Source organism: Coloeus monedula (genome assembly GCF_965178545.1).
Source record: "Coloeus monedula genome assembly, chromosome: 1".
Taxonomy (NCBI): Eukaryota; Metazoa; Chordata; class Aves; order Passeriformes; family Corvidae; genus Coloeus; species Coloeus monedula.
In genome coordinates, this window is record NC_138781.1 from 109,511,992 (window position 1) to 109,527,190 (window position 15,199).

Below are 15,199 nucleotides of genomic sequence, written 5' to 3' on the forward strand. Positions count from 1 at the left end.
TATGTACAGACTCCACAAAACATTTTTCTTGGTAACATTAATCCTGGGAAAGAATTTCTAATGGGGTTTTTTCTAGCATTCTAACATAGTCTTATCTTTTCCTGCTAACTTGGCCTTGTGCATGCTTGAAAACTAACAGAATACTCAAGTGATTTCCTACAGTGATAATTATTGTGCTTTAATGCCAAGCTCAGGGCTCAATTCTCAGTTTAGAAACATGAACATCCATTACTAATTAAGCCAAAGTAAATGGTTTCCAGATTCTTAAGACCTGCAGGAAGTTTTTCAATGTTCTTTAACCAGCGTGAGAACAAGTCTTTGTCACCACCTAGTGTCTGCTGCACAAAGGGTCTAAGGATTCCTTTGCATCTGCTCTCAGCCAGAGATGTAGTTTTACAAACATTTTTCCCCAGCAGCAAAGTTGGTTCTCTTATCAACCTCCCCTTCCCAAATGTTTGTTACCCTCAAGCTTCCCAGCCACTCAGGTTTTTATCACTGTGATTGCCTGTGGGTTGCATTGATAATGTACTGGGGTTAAGGTGACCTTTTTGGTTTTTTCCTCACCCCACAATAAAAGTGTGATTTGTATTTTACACGTAGTGATCACAATAACCAAACATTCAACCTCTGCTGTGGGCCCAGGGTGACATAAAACAGATGTTGCTATGAGGGCTCCAGGCCTCCCACCAGTTTGAGCTGGAGCCAACAGCTCAAACTCTGATGAATCTTTGCCCAAAGCCAATGTCTCCCCTTTTTGTACATTGTTTATTTTTCCCCCCTTGCCGCTATGGGATGTCCCATTTACCTTTCTTCATGTTCAAAGGGATCCTCTAACAGATGTTGCCCATTGTGCCACTGTAGCTTGAGAGGGTTTGTACCAGGTGGAGTGCAGTATCCGTGTACGGGATGCACTGACCCTGCCCGGTCTCTGTCTGCAGGTGAGTGAGATGGAGGTGAACGGTCAGTTCGAATCCGTCTGCGAGTCGGTGTTCAGTGAACTCGAGTCTCAGGCAGTGGAAGCGCTGGATCTGCCTATGCCGGGCTGCTTCCGCATGAGGAGCCACAGCTATGTCAGAGCCATTGAGAAGGGCTGCTCCCAGGATGACGAATGCATATCGCTGCGCTCCTCGTCTCCCCCGCGTACAACCACCACAGTAAGGACCATCCAGAGCAGTACTGGTGAGTAACACAGAGGGGAATCCAGAGGGGCGCAGAAAGGGAAGGTACTTCCGTGTGCACCTCCATCAGATCAAGCTTTTCTCTGCCAGATACCAAGCCTGTAAGAGAGTCTGTGTTTCACCAGGGAGCTGGACAGACTAATCTGCCTCAAACCACACCCAGACAAAGGCTGAAGCAGATGTGGTTCCTTCTGTGTCCAAGCTAATTTATTCTGAGCTAAAAGCACACAGAAGGGAAGTCCAAGGTCATGTCTTCTCTCACTGCCCTCCCCAAAAGAGCAATCACAATTTGGCAAGGCTGAAGAAAGCAGCTCTGGATTAGCAGCTCTGCTGGCTGCAACAGGCAGAGGAGGGTCCCTCTGCTGAGGTTTTCCACAAAGCTGAGCTGATCTTATAAGTTACTGGATGTGGTTTTTACTGTCTTGAAGAGACTGTTCCAGCTCCCTAGGCCCCATCTAAGATGTGAGAATGAAGAAGGGAAGAAGCAGTCTTCAGGTCAAAACATGCATGTTTGCATTTTGCTGTTACATTCTTTCTGCAGTTCCAGCTATTCAAGACTTGCTAGAGAGAGAGGTTTTGGTAAACATGAGGCTTCAAACCTTCCTTTTAATGTTTGAGGTTGCTTTTCTTTTGGAAATAACCATGGTGAATTTCAGATTTTGTCACCAAAATAGTGCTTAACGGGAAGAAAAACCAAGTAAAACCAAATTCGAAATCTGCCTCTCTCATTCAGGAAAGCAAGAGGCAGGAGCCATTACATGTACGTGCTCTTCTCTGTGGCAGGATGAGAGAGAGCCTCTTTCTTTTGACTTCTGTGCATCCATTCCGCTATTTTACACAAGCATCATTTACTATTCATATACTGTTCATATACTAATCATATTCTTGACTAATACTGACTATTATATGTATTTCACTGTACCCACTATCTCTTTTGCTGTATTTTTTCATTTCTGCTTTCTTTAAACTTTTGTCCTTTTGTGTGTTATCTCACAGGTGCAGTTGTTTATTCCTTGTAAGTCTTTTTTAAAGCCGCTTGTCAATTGTTTTATGTCATCAAAGAACACTTTCAATCCTATTACCAAGAATGTTCAGCTAAATTAAAGATTTTTTTCTAAAAGTAGCAAGTTTAAATACTGTTGGAAATATATTGGCACTACATCACAAACATCAAAGTGTTTTTAACAACTGCTGCAGAGCAGTTCTCATCTAAATCACTAAACAAATAGTATTCACCTGACATTTCTGCTGTAGAAATAGCCTTTGTGAGCACACAGGGTTTGCACCAAATCACAAAGACAGGATTTGCATAAGGTGTGTGCTACATCATTGTGTGGTATTAGTTTGTGTCAAATGTATACTGAGGCAAAAGTTGAAGGATGTGAGTTTTCAGGGATTTTTCAGTGTGCATTTGTCTTTGTTAGATCAGCTCGGGTTGGTTCCAAAGAGGGTTTTCTGTTCTGTGCGAATGGCTTTGATAACACTTTTCCTTTATAAAAACAATTGTGATCATTAATACAGAAGAGAGCAACTCTTTTTTCATTATCTGTATGTAAGAGGTTGTTCCTGTCACTTAGGAAAATTATGCCTCTGTCTGGGGATGATGGTGTATAAATGGAGAAGGTTGGCTGTTTGTGCCAGCCAAAAACACTGGAAAACATGAAAGAGGAAAATCTGTACCATAGACTATCTCTTGTTTATGGTCCCTTTTTTGTAGTGAAACCACAGAGGCCTGATCTCGTCTCTGGGTAGCTGGCTTTATTTTAAAAATTATGAACAAAACTGTGTTATTGAAAAACATAATCCAGTGAGTATGTCTTGGGTTATTGCTTCTGTAGTCAGGCCGTTAAAAGCAGAGAGGAATGATTTGCAGTGCTCCCTTTGGATGTGCATAGAAGCATTTAAAGACTGCTATAGGTACCTATTTTCTGCTGTGGGAATTTACTGAGTTACCTTTTCATTTTTTAATTTTGGGCTCCAAGGGCCCATCCCTTCCACTGGTAGCATTTCAGACAACTTGTCTCTTTTACTACCTGACTTACATACTACTATGTTTAATGGGGATTAGAATTGAATTATTTCCATTCAAAAGCATCTGTATCGACTACCTTGGTGTTGCCTGTGCCTGGCTCACAGAAGAGAAATGTGAAAGGCACTGCTGATGGTTTCTATTAATATCTGCTTCAATAAAATGGGAAATGGCACAACAACTAGGCAGACGTGAAGAAAGGAGAACAGTATCTCAGGTTTATCTCCACTGAGGTGATGTTGCAAATGCTTTTGTGGGAGACATGGGGACAGTTACGATCCAAAAATGGATTTAACATCCCCAAATGAGAGAACAGTCCTCCTGCCCCTAAAGCATCTCTGCCTGTTCAACCAAGAAAGATTCCTTTCATCAACATTAGCAATTCCCTCTAGGACATGGCTTTTAATTCACTAATACAGAAAGCTGTGATCATACGCTGATATTGAGAATCTCTTTGACTGCTGAAAGTCTGGGAAAATACCAGCTTGATGATGGTGGAAAAGACATCAGTCTGTTTACTGGATTCAAAATTGTTCCTCTAGAGCAATGATCCACAGCTTTCCAGCTCAGTTCTTGAGGATGTGCCCAATCTAACCATAAATCTGGTGCTTGTGCACTCACTATGGCACAGAGCTCACCTAAGGGTGGCTTCCCAGGTGGAGGCCTCTGCAGCCTGCACTGACCATAGCGCTGCTGTGGGAACACTGAGGGGTGACTGCAGCTGGATGAAACTGAGCCCAAGAGTAAAAATGGAGGTGGAGGAACAAACCCGATGTCACCAAAGGAGTGAAATGTTACACTGTGATTGGAGAGGCAAATCTTAACCTCACAAAAGTCTGCCACCAAAGTTCCTCCTGATGTCCAACCTAAACCTTCCCTGGCACAGTTTAGGACTATGTCCTCTCATCCTGTCTCTGGTTGCCCTGGGAGAAGAGGTCAATATCCATGTGTGAGTCAACATATACAGATAACGATGGCAACCACCAAACCACAGCTGAAGTGCAAAGAGTAGGGTTATTTCATTACCTCAGCAACATCACTGGGCAGCACAGAGACACACTGGGACACGGGCTGTGTTAGGCTTAGTTCATCCTAGGGAAGAGACACACAGGGGCACAGGATCTATTAGGCTCAGTTCATCCTAGCACCCAGTGATGGGGGGACCTACTGCCTCCCCCAGATATCAAAGGGCTTTGCACACATGCAATTTATCAAAAGCTGTGCTTTTTATGATATCTCACTTCCAGCAGGAAGCTCAAGCATGTCTGTGAGTATGTTGTCTACACAGGAATTCTACTTCTCAAAACCAGCAGAGGATGAATAACACTAGGCATAGTAAATGGAATTTTCCCACACTGACATTCTTAGCATTCCCAGCTGCAAGGTCACTTTGAGCAAAAACTATTCCCTCCACACCAAATCTTACAGTTTTAAGCCTTTCCTTCCAACACCTCACCTGGCTACAAATTCCTTTTATCCTTGTTTTTAAATGAAGGATTTTGAAATGAGGAAGAGAAAATGCAATGTTGACACTTTATATGGAATTATAAATAAGTTCTGTGTCACAATTTCATCATGCCTTGAAAGCTAGTCAGTTGAAAAGCTCCATTCACCCTCGTATTTGCTCTCTCAGCATCAGTGGTACACATGGAGGCAGCTGCATCCTGACTGGGGCCATCCCTGGGAGCAGGGCTGTGCAGGCTGGGAGGGAGAGCAGCTCTGAAGTGCTGACATATGTTATACACCATAGGCTGCACTAAAAATTAACACCCAGGTCATTTGATCTCTTCAGAGGAGTTTAATGAGCTGTGAGTTATTACATAATTTGATCCCAGGTTATTTGCAGATGCAACTGTTGTAGCTGAGGCTCTTTGGCCAACAAATACAGTTACTAAATAAGTAGCCTTTTAACAATTTTAAGTCTGTAAATCATTTCAATGAACACGAAGAATACAGTCATTAAGAAACAATGAAATGTTAAAGTAGTCCAAAGAACACCTTTCTCCCACACTTAATTGTGTCTGTCTTTCTAAACTTTGCCTGTGTAGCCGTGCATCATCCTTGGCTGCAAACAAACCTTATGACATTGTGAGGGCTCAGGCATGAGCACACTTTCCTACAAATATATAATATAGCATAATATACGAATATGTAATGATATCTCTCTGACAGAGCTCAAGTAGTAACATCAGGAAAAACTCTGCACTAGATTGCAATTCAGTACCTATCCTCTGTAGAGTTAGGTGAAGAGAAGTATCAGAGTTATCTGCAGCAATGCCATCTGGTGATTCTCAGTAATATTACACTTCTGCTTAAAAGCAAAATAAATAAAAATCCCAAGGAAATCGTGCTGTGTAGCCAGCAGGTTAGAGAAGGACAGAGAGTTACCACAGTATATGCTAATTATAGTCTTCCAGCTGAGCAAACCATTTTCCTTCCATTCATTGGAATGTCTGAGCAAGACCAGTCAGGTATTTTGTGGAAAATCTCTAAGGGGCTGCCTAGCCAATTAAAGTAAATGAATAAATAAATAAGCATATAAAATGCAAGCGAGTCTAAAAACTGACTTGTGCCGGGCAGAATTCAAAAATAAAATCAAATCCTGTGGATAAGGAAGCCATAACTGAGTGTATGCCAGGTGTGTGCAAGTCTTTTGGATTCCTCAGAGCTATCCTTTTAGAGACTGCCCTGCTCAAAAGGAAACAAAGAATTAGGATTTCACATGTGATTTCCAGTTGAAGCTAAGGTTGGTTTCTGGATCTGTACCAAAATTAAGATCTTTCCACAGAAGATCTGAAGAAATATAACTACATTAAGGCCTTCATGCAGATATTGAACCTTAAAATAAATCTGAAGATTGTAGAAAACTGTTTGACAAAGAATTTACATGGTTCATTTCTTCTCTTTCCTTGAATAATCCTGAAATCTGTTCTGCCTTTGGATCTGCTATCAAATTGCTTAAATCAGCACTTACAAATATTTTCCTTTACTAATGAGGAGCTGACCTTGGAGGAGAACATTGTTTCCAATTTCAGAGGTGTCTGACTGTAGCTAATACAAGTTTCATCTCGTCTATCCCAGTAGTCAGCTTGATGAATATTAAGCTCCACATTACACCAAAAAAAAACATTTTTATGAAGCTACTGAAGGTTTTTAATGAGAAATTTAGACAGGGTGAGAAAAGGACATTGTTTTGTAGGCCATGACCTAATTATTTTTTTCTACCTCTGAAAACATTGTTTGGAGGAGTTTACAGTGGTTTCCAAAGTTACAAATGTGTTTCAAATACAGGGAATGAAAAACCAGTATTACCTTTTGGTATTCAATCTTTGCTTACTATCCTTATTCTTTATTTGCTTGATATGCTTCTAAACACTTGGGCTAAGGCTCATAGTGAGGTAAGAATGTGAGAAAGACCTTAGTTATTCACAATTGCAGGCTTAAAATGTCTTGAAGGAGTATCTTGTCTTACTTTGTGAACACTTCCAGAAACATGGAACAACTCTGCTCTTTTGTTCAGACAGCACTTGTTTGGTCAACTTTTCCATTTGTCCAATTGGACATCTCCAAGGTTGAAAACAGGTACCTCATACTCCTGCCCCACCAACTCTGTCAGTGTCCATATGTCTCTCATGCTGGGGAGCACCACACTGGGCACACGTTTCAGATATGGCCTCACCAGGACTACACCTCCCTCAAACTTCCACCTGTGCTTTGGCAAAGCCTGGCATGCAGTCAGCAGTTCTTGGTGCAAGGATACACTGCCTTGTGCTGCTCAGCCTGCTGCTTTGCAGGACCCTGGAGGCCTTTTGTGATGCTGGGAGTAGGATGGCCATCAGACCTGTGAGCTGATAGTCTCAAATGAAATGGGAAAAAGCATGATTTTAGAGGAGAAGGAGAACTGTAACAGAAATCCCTATTGTTCTGTGCAAAGAGCTATTAAGTGCATTTCTTATGAAGTGGAGCACAAATAGAGAGGATGCAGGGATTAGTTACTTAAAATGTAATGTTTCATTATTTGTTAATCTTGCATTAATTTCTTCACAGATATGAAAAATCTTATGGAAGCCCTTTGTATATATTTGTAGGGAATGTGCTTAAATTCATTTTCCCATTAATTCGTTTCTTTCTATTATATTGCACACACAAAATGTGATAATCATTTCAGGTGTTCAGACTGACACAGTTCTCCCTAAAGGTGTACAGAGCATATTTGGATTTGAACTCTGCTTTAGTTTCAGACTAGGTGGCTATCAGATGCACCACTACTGGAGATTTTTGTAGGGATATTCAGGACCCCAGTTTCATGGAGACCCCCTCAGTGTGCTAAAGCAGTGAGAGAGTCCTGATCCCATGATTGTGTACCCCAGCCTGCTGGTGTGCACGTTCTTGTGGAAGTGCCCTGATGGGGCCTGCAGCCATGCCTGTGTATTACAGCACCTGAGCGTCCAGCACCTAGCTGAGAAAAAATGCCACTTGATGTACCATAACAAATGTACAGGAAGTCATTACAAGCAAAACAGTGATTTAAAAGTTGTTCTGCTGACTGAGCACTGCATGCCTCAAGTCTCATTAGCTGAGAATTACCATTTTTCTAACCCCATAAACAAGCGTGAAACCGCAGTGATTTTTCCACGATCCAAGAAGCTGTGGAAACAGTCTCTCCTGCTCAATGCTGCAAGGCAAATTTGCCCTTTGCCAGCAGCTTTGGGCTGGCTGACAGGTCTGCCTCAGACAGGGCCAGCAGTTTGGCTCAGGTCTGGTGTCCAAAGAGCAAACTCAGGTGCAGGGCAAGGCTGACGTGATTTCAGCACCTCTGACTCAGCAGACTTGTGCATCTGTGGTTTTGGGGACAGTGTTACCTGACTTGAAGATAGGAACCAACCTTCTTTGAGATATGCCTAGAAACACATCACAAGGAAGCAGGTTTCTCATAACAGCACCAGCTTGTAATTGCAAACTAATGGGTGGAATGTGCAGCAGGATAAAATTTTAAAAAAATTAAAAAATAAAATAAAACCACAGTCCTTTTCCATTTTTAAATGGTGAGAGGGCAATATAACCTTTATCCCAAAACGTTGCTCTCAGGAACTGGTCATTGCTCTAATTCTCAGAACTCTGAGAATTAGAGATACATCATTTCTTAGCTGAAGAGCAAATAATTAAATTTTGACGTTATGGAAAAATACAACAAAGACCGGAATCTTTCTTTGTTCCAGCTTATTTCCATTGCAGTGTTTTTATGATGGCAGTGACAGAAATGAGCTGAATCAGTAGCTGAAGACATGCCCCAATTTATATAATGAGATCACATTTTGAGTAATAATTCCTACCATTTTCCTAAAATAGGCTAATGTGCTTTTAACTATAGTTGTCTTTTGGGAAGCAGGACTTAGGCCTCATTCCTAAAGAGGCTATGCTTAATTAATACATCCAGTGTGTAAAAATAACTCAGTTTTTTCTTTTTAGTTTGTGCTACTGTGCAATCTCCAGCCATGTGCTGCCATTCAACTTCACTAAGTTCCACATCATTGTAAGACAAACGTCAATGTTTTGGTTTTCCCCAGGTATAATACTTGCAAAGCTCTCTTGAGCCATAGGATTTTCCAAGAAGTTACAGATGAGATACTTGGTGAGGATGAACTTTTTTGAGTGACTGAGTGATTTTTTTATTTCAAAAAACTAAGGATTTTTAATAAGTGTGTTTAATGAGTACAGCTCTGCAGGGCCCTTCTTGTAGTAGAGCAATTTGTTTGGAGCCATTATATTTCATCATGTCAGTAATTCCCATTTTGGAACGCAAATATGATGTATTAGGTACTGAATCCTGTAAATAGTTGCACATTTTCATGCTTCCTAAATATGTGTTTATGCAACAGTGTAACAGTAATTGGCTCTTTGAAGCTATGGTAGACTGTGGGGTGCGTACATTATTAACCACTTTTTGCAAGAAACACTGCTTTGTTTCTTTAATAATATCACAGACAAACCCAAAGGAAACGTGGCAGCAAAGAAAACGGCACATTAAAAATAAATTGCAGAACCTCTGAAGTATACACAGAGATGTGATTTACTCTTTTTATTTCTTGCTATTACACCAGTCTCACTGCACTGCTTCTTACAATGCTCAATAACGAGCACAAGGCAACTCAAATACTGGGATCTGGAAAGCACCTAATGCTATTTTGCAAAGAGAGACAGTCTAGCTGCCATCAGAATCTAATGGTTCCTTTTATGAAAAGCACACTGTAGGCAGATGTTGGTAATCTGTTCTAATGCCACAACCTTTGTCTGGCCTCTCGAGGGGGAAATGGATGTGTTGGTCTTTGGAAATTGTTTTTCCTTACTGAATTTAGCTCTGGTCAGATGGGAGGGTGCTAAATTGCATTCCACTTAAAATGCAGTAAGCCATCTGAGCAGAACAATTCCTAGTTGCTTTGATCAAGGATTTGCGCTAAGCTATCAGAGGAGGGAAATAAAAACCAAAAACCACTAAAAAATACCACAGAACCCTCTACTGTGACAGATCTCTTGCCTGCTCTGTTGAGGAAGATGCCTAATTTTTGTCTCTGCAGAGTCAAGATGATGGTGTCTCGATCACCATTCTCTTTCCTGTAAAAATTTTCAAATTAATTCTGTCTTTAGCTAAAGTAAAATGTAGATGGAAAGGTTTAGATGGAAGTCAGAATATTGTAATAGGATAGCAAAACAAATGCTGGCAGGCTATTTCTGTTTTGAAATTTTTTTCTCTCAATTTCTTTTAACTTTCTTCTGAACTTCATGAAGAATCAAATGAAATTATGTAGATCTGTGGCAGAAAAAATCAGCGTCTACTAGACCAAAATAACCAATCCGTGAATAAAACCCAACTCCTCCATGGGCCTCAATCTGACTGCCTCAGGAAGTCCTGAGAAAATCTGCTGCTTTCCATTTTGCATGAAGGGTAATTTGCACCCAAGTGACAGAACTGCTTGTCACCTGGCGCCATGGCCTTACACTGTCTTATCTCATACAGCCCCCTGGATGCTCATGTGACATTTTACCATTTGTCTCTTTTTTTAAAAAAAGGCGAAAGCAAAAGAAGAGGGGTTCCAGAGAGATGGAGGAGGGGTGAAGGGAGTATTGCATCTGTGTTGGAAGCTCTGATAGTGGGGTTGGCAGGGCTGCATGCTCTGATCTAGGTCAAGTCAGTTATTGTCTTGTTACATACTTCCAAGGAAGCTTGTCTTGCCCTATTTGGGATGTGGCTATGGGGAAGTTAGATCATGTTAGAAGTTAGATTAATGCACAGCTAAGACCAAAATGGTTATTGTCCTTTCAGAAAAAAAAAAGGAGATAAGTGAGGACAAGGAGTCATTAGTTAAGATTTCCAATACCTACAGCAACATACAGTCTTCCTAAATCTTCCTTTCCTGCATCACTTTTACCCAGATGTGTACAGTGTAATTTTGTGTAAATAGGCAGTTGTGTTTAACCTCACATCAGCTACCTGCAGGGTTAATGCTTAAACAGGCACTCCTTGTCTGCACAGACTCTGCAGCCTGCAGCACATCAACATCTGTTCCGGTGTCGCGTACTTCCACAGATTGCACAGGGCATTATGAGTAAGAACTCCCTCCCATAATCTGATTTATATTGCCAGTCATCCCCTTTCCTGGACTTCAAATACATGCTGCAGTCCTGAGAGCCTTTTTCTATTTCTGTCAGTGCTTACTGAGAAGATAAGTATCTCTCTAATGGAGGATGCTTACTGCTTCTTCAGTTGAGAAGGCTCTCACTGAGTGCAAAGGTTGGTTGTACGTCCTCTGAGTTTGTGTGGGATGGTTGAGTAATACCTGTAGGGTGAAGGGGTACTGAGCCTGAAAACATGGGGGTTGGATTTTTTTTTTTATTTAATAGAATACAATAGCCCACCCTACAGGTGACATGCACCACTGGAGAAAATGTGTATCTGTAAATAAATAGCAGTTACAGCAGTTTATTCTTAACGCTTTTTTTTTCTAATTCAACATTCCTCCTTTCCATTGAAGAGTTTGATGGTTAAGTAAAAAAAAGGTGAGAAGAAGTGATAAAAGGGGAAGGAGAAGGACAAAGGAAAAAAACCAGATTTTGAGTAGCAATGTAGGTCCAGAAGAATTTTGTAAAACAGAAATGTGGCCTGCACTTCAAAACTCATTCATTATGTAGAATCAGTAACACCTTTCCCTGTGTGAATAGTTGATGATGAGAAACAGATGCATAGAGCTTTTAACCTGAATTTTTCCAAGATACTTTGTCATCTCTTTATTCTTTCATCATGTGTGAATTGGTGTGTAGACTAGGTGGAGATGGTGCGCTGTCTAGCACATTTTATTGACGCTGTTTGAGCTCCCAGTGTAGCCAGTTTTTGACACTAATTTTAGAACATATTTTCCAGTTGTGATGAGAAACCAGTTTCCCTGCAGGCAGGAGATATAGAGGGACATGAGATGACCATCAAGTCAATGTTGTCCAGAATCCCTTTATTGCCTTCAAAGGCCTGGCAAAATGAGTGAATGGAAAATAATGAACATGACAGATAAGTAGGGACTGGATAGAAAGCTTGAATAGCTGTGGGAATTTTTGGGACTACAGCAGCACTGTTGGAATTTCATCAAATGAAGGGGAACGCTTTCCCCCATCTGTTTTCCAGATACATTTCTTTATATTATAAGTACAATATTGCAGATCAGATCAGCCTGTTAAGTTACAAAACTGAGACACGTCTTTCTTTTCCTGCAAGCTTTGCTTGCTGAACATCTGGTTGTAGAAGATGCTGAGTGTCCTCAGCTGCCACCATCATAGAACCAGTTCATGATTTCTGAATGCCTGGTGTCACAGAAACATCTGGCTCCTCTATTTCACTGCTGGTACCTTTACAACCAGAGGAGTCTGGGGCAGGAGCATGAATCCATTGGATTCCAGTTTATGATTTTTTTAGAAGATACAAATGTAAGTTTTTCTAGTCCCTTTTGCTGTTGAAATCTTAAACTGGGCAATCAGATTCTAGGGGATAATACAGACGTTGCTTGCAAAACAATTTCCAGGGTATCTTTTCAGATGCTAGGGGTTTTTTCCATTTTGCTGTAAAAAAATAAGATCCTGGGAAGTGTCAGTGAGGTAAATATTTACACTTCCCCTATCCTGTAGTAGCGGGCAAATTTGCAGCACAATAAAAACTGATTTTTTTACCCAATGTCAGGATTGTTTCTGTCACATCCATAAATGGAAGAGACTGAACGGGCAACTGTGTCTTTCCTCCTCCAAATCTAGCAAGGAGATCATGCTCAGCAGAATAAGATTGAGGAATACTGGGTGCCTTGCAGCTGTTGTCCATAACACCGTGTTGAGAATTGACCGCTGCCACAATATTTCATATACATGTGCTACATAATGATAAAAAAAGACCACCCATTGCAAACTAGCATGACTTCATTAAAGGAGTTGTTTCTATTTGCATGCAATCGTGTGCACCTCTCCCAGCCCATTTGTTTTCTCCTCCTCAGCACATTAAGTTTAGTACATGCGTGTCTTTCGAAGAACTGGCAAAAACTAGCTTTGCCAGATATTGCTGATGTGGAGAGGAAGCCTCACTCCATCTTCAGACCACTGCCTCTCCAGCAGGCGTGGAAGAGTGTCAGGGACTCTTTTAGGGTGGCATTCTGGCCAATGCTTATGCGGATGCACAAGGAACAAAGTATTTTTTATCCCAGGCCAAAACCTATGTAATTGAAGTTGTCAATTACCATCACTAATTTCCAAAAAACCACAGCGTGGTTCTCAAACAATGGAAGTGTAGTAATTGGGAATATGTGACATTAATCATGGGTGCAGGATTAGGCATACCCACCTGGTGTAGGCTTCCTTTTTCTCACTTTCAACATGACACTAACTAATATGGGGCCTGAAGCACTGTCAGCCTCTGACACTGAAGTGCGCTGGCTGCATCGGCATCATCTGACATCATCTTTTACATCTAATTTTATTCTCCTGAAAAGTCTATTATTATTATTATTGGAGCATGACAATATGCTTCTTAGGAGAGAGAAAAAAAGCCCAGGGAAATTATTAATTCAAGCTCTCAGCAATATCTAGCTCATTCATATTGTTATGAAAAACACTTCACTTGTAAAATAAAAGTGGTGCATGTTTGCTTTTTTGATAAAGTATCAGGAACTAGTGGGTATCTTTCTACTGGGGCAGTTTGTAGAGATTTTGCAAAATCCAAATTAGCACACATCTTCCTAAAATTGCAGTAGGTTACAAAATGGTGGCTTTTCATCAAATAAAGGAAAGTGTTGCATTTCTCAAATTAGATTAAATGAAAATAAGTTCACATTGCAAAAGTGGCAATGTCATTAAATAATTTTATAGAACAAGGCCTGCTATGTGCTGCTGATGCACACGTCATCTGCCAGTCAGCTTTCCACTTATACTTTAGCTGCTTTGCTGATTCTTATCAGTTTGTCTGCTTAAAATGTGCTTTTATAAAAGGCTTTTTATTTCATACACTTCGATTCATCTATACTCTCACTGCAGATTCCTATTTATCTCCAGTGAATTAATATTTTAATACTTGCTGAACTCAAAGGCAACTGGCATGTCTTCTCCTGGACTTGTATTTACACTGATTTCTCTGGTGCAGTCCCTGATGACTTCCCACAATAATCAAGACTGAGCTGTTTGCCATGCTTCACAGAAGTGGTTAGTTAATGAAGATTTGTATGGGGACAGGCTGAAGCTAATGGCATGGCTCATTTCCTCAATAAAAGCGGCTGTTTAGTAAACAGTATCTGATGACCTCATGACAATCATGTCAGTCACCATTTTTCCTAGGCCATTTATTCTGATTTTTATAGATAATGGCTCTCCAACCATTCTTTAATACTGCTTTAGAGAAAAATAATGATGTGTACATAGCTATTTTAATCACATAGATTTTTATCTTTCATATTTTGCTGCCTATGAAAAATGTAGATATCTTTTAGTTTGTCAGCCAGCAACACCCCTCCAGAAGTCAGACTACAGATTCTTCAGAGAGTATTCCAGATGCCCATCATTTATATAGCCACATTTTATATCTCCTAAAAGCATTACTGAATAATGTTACTAGTCTTCAACAGTCCCCTGTGCACATGCATATTAATCGCCCATGGCTGTAATAGTAATTTCCTCTAAATTTTGCCTGTATTTTAATTTTTTGGTTTCTCCCAGTTGCACCCTTCTGGTTAGCACGAAGAACTCTCTTTCAATTCCTAGTCCAATTTGTTATTGGACAAACTGGGCAGCTCCAGCAGAAAAGTGTCATTCCTGTCTGAAGAAGGGGAATGGGTTAAACACAGGAAGTGAAGACGAGAGGCCAGTGTTTCAACTCTGGCAACCTGAGAGATTTTTCTGGGTCCCTAGTAGTAAATCAGATTTTCTTTTTCCTTTTTTCCCTTTTTGTGTTTTAAAGTAGAATTATAGTGAGGCCTTCTCAGCAGACTGGATATGTGTGGCTTGTAGACATACAGCAGCTAACGTCACCCACCCGGTCATGAACTGTGAAACCATCATGTTTGCAACTTCTGTAAGGAAAGAAATGTGGATAGCTAGCACAGACTGAATTTAAAGAAAGATCATTGCTAATCTGCAAGCATACAATACCAGTGCTTTTTTTCTAGTTCTTTCTAACTCTGTATAATTCTCCTTCAGAAAAGCTGTCCCTTTTCACGGCTTCTTGCTTTTGTTTCCTTTTCCTCTCATTCTGTTTCATGTTGCTAGTTTGAATAATTATGTTACTGTTTCTGATTTTTGGAAAGGAGAAGCACTGAGATGGATTCCACTTGTATAGCTGGGCTCACAGTCCCTCTGTCACCAAATTCAGCTGCTGGCCCATGGGCCAGCAGTGCCCACCTAGCTGCTATTTCACTGCACTCAGGAACATCAAGAGCAATCCCCCCCTCTTCTTGTTAAGCTATATACCCTATTTCCT

The 15,199-nt window shown here is 40.7% G+C and overlaps 1 protein-coding gene across 2 annotated transcripts in view; it reads left to right on the forward strand.

Moving 5' to 3' along the window:
* DLGAP1 (DLG associated protein 1) overlaps positions 1-15,199 on the forward strand; it is a gene marked incomplete at its 5' end in the record, with an annotated part of 135,124 nt that overhangs the window by 45,286 nt on the left and 74,639 nt on the right. Inside the window, one exon of one of the 2 annotated variants that reach the window (XM_082296477.1) lies at positions 939-1,183. In XM_082296477.1, coding sequence (XP_082152603.1) covers positions 939-1,183 — 245 coding nt within the window. The remainder of the gene's footprint in view (positions 1-938; positions 1,184-15,199) is intronic. The other variant, XM_082296478.1, reaches the window with a different exon arrangement.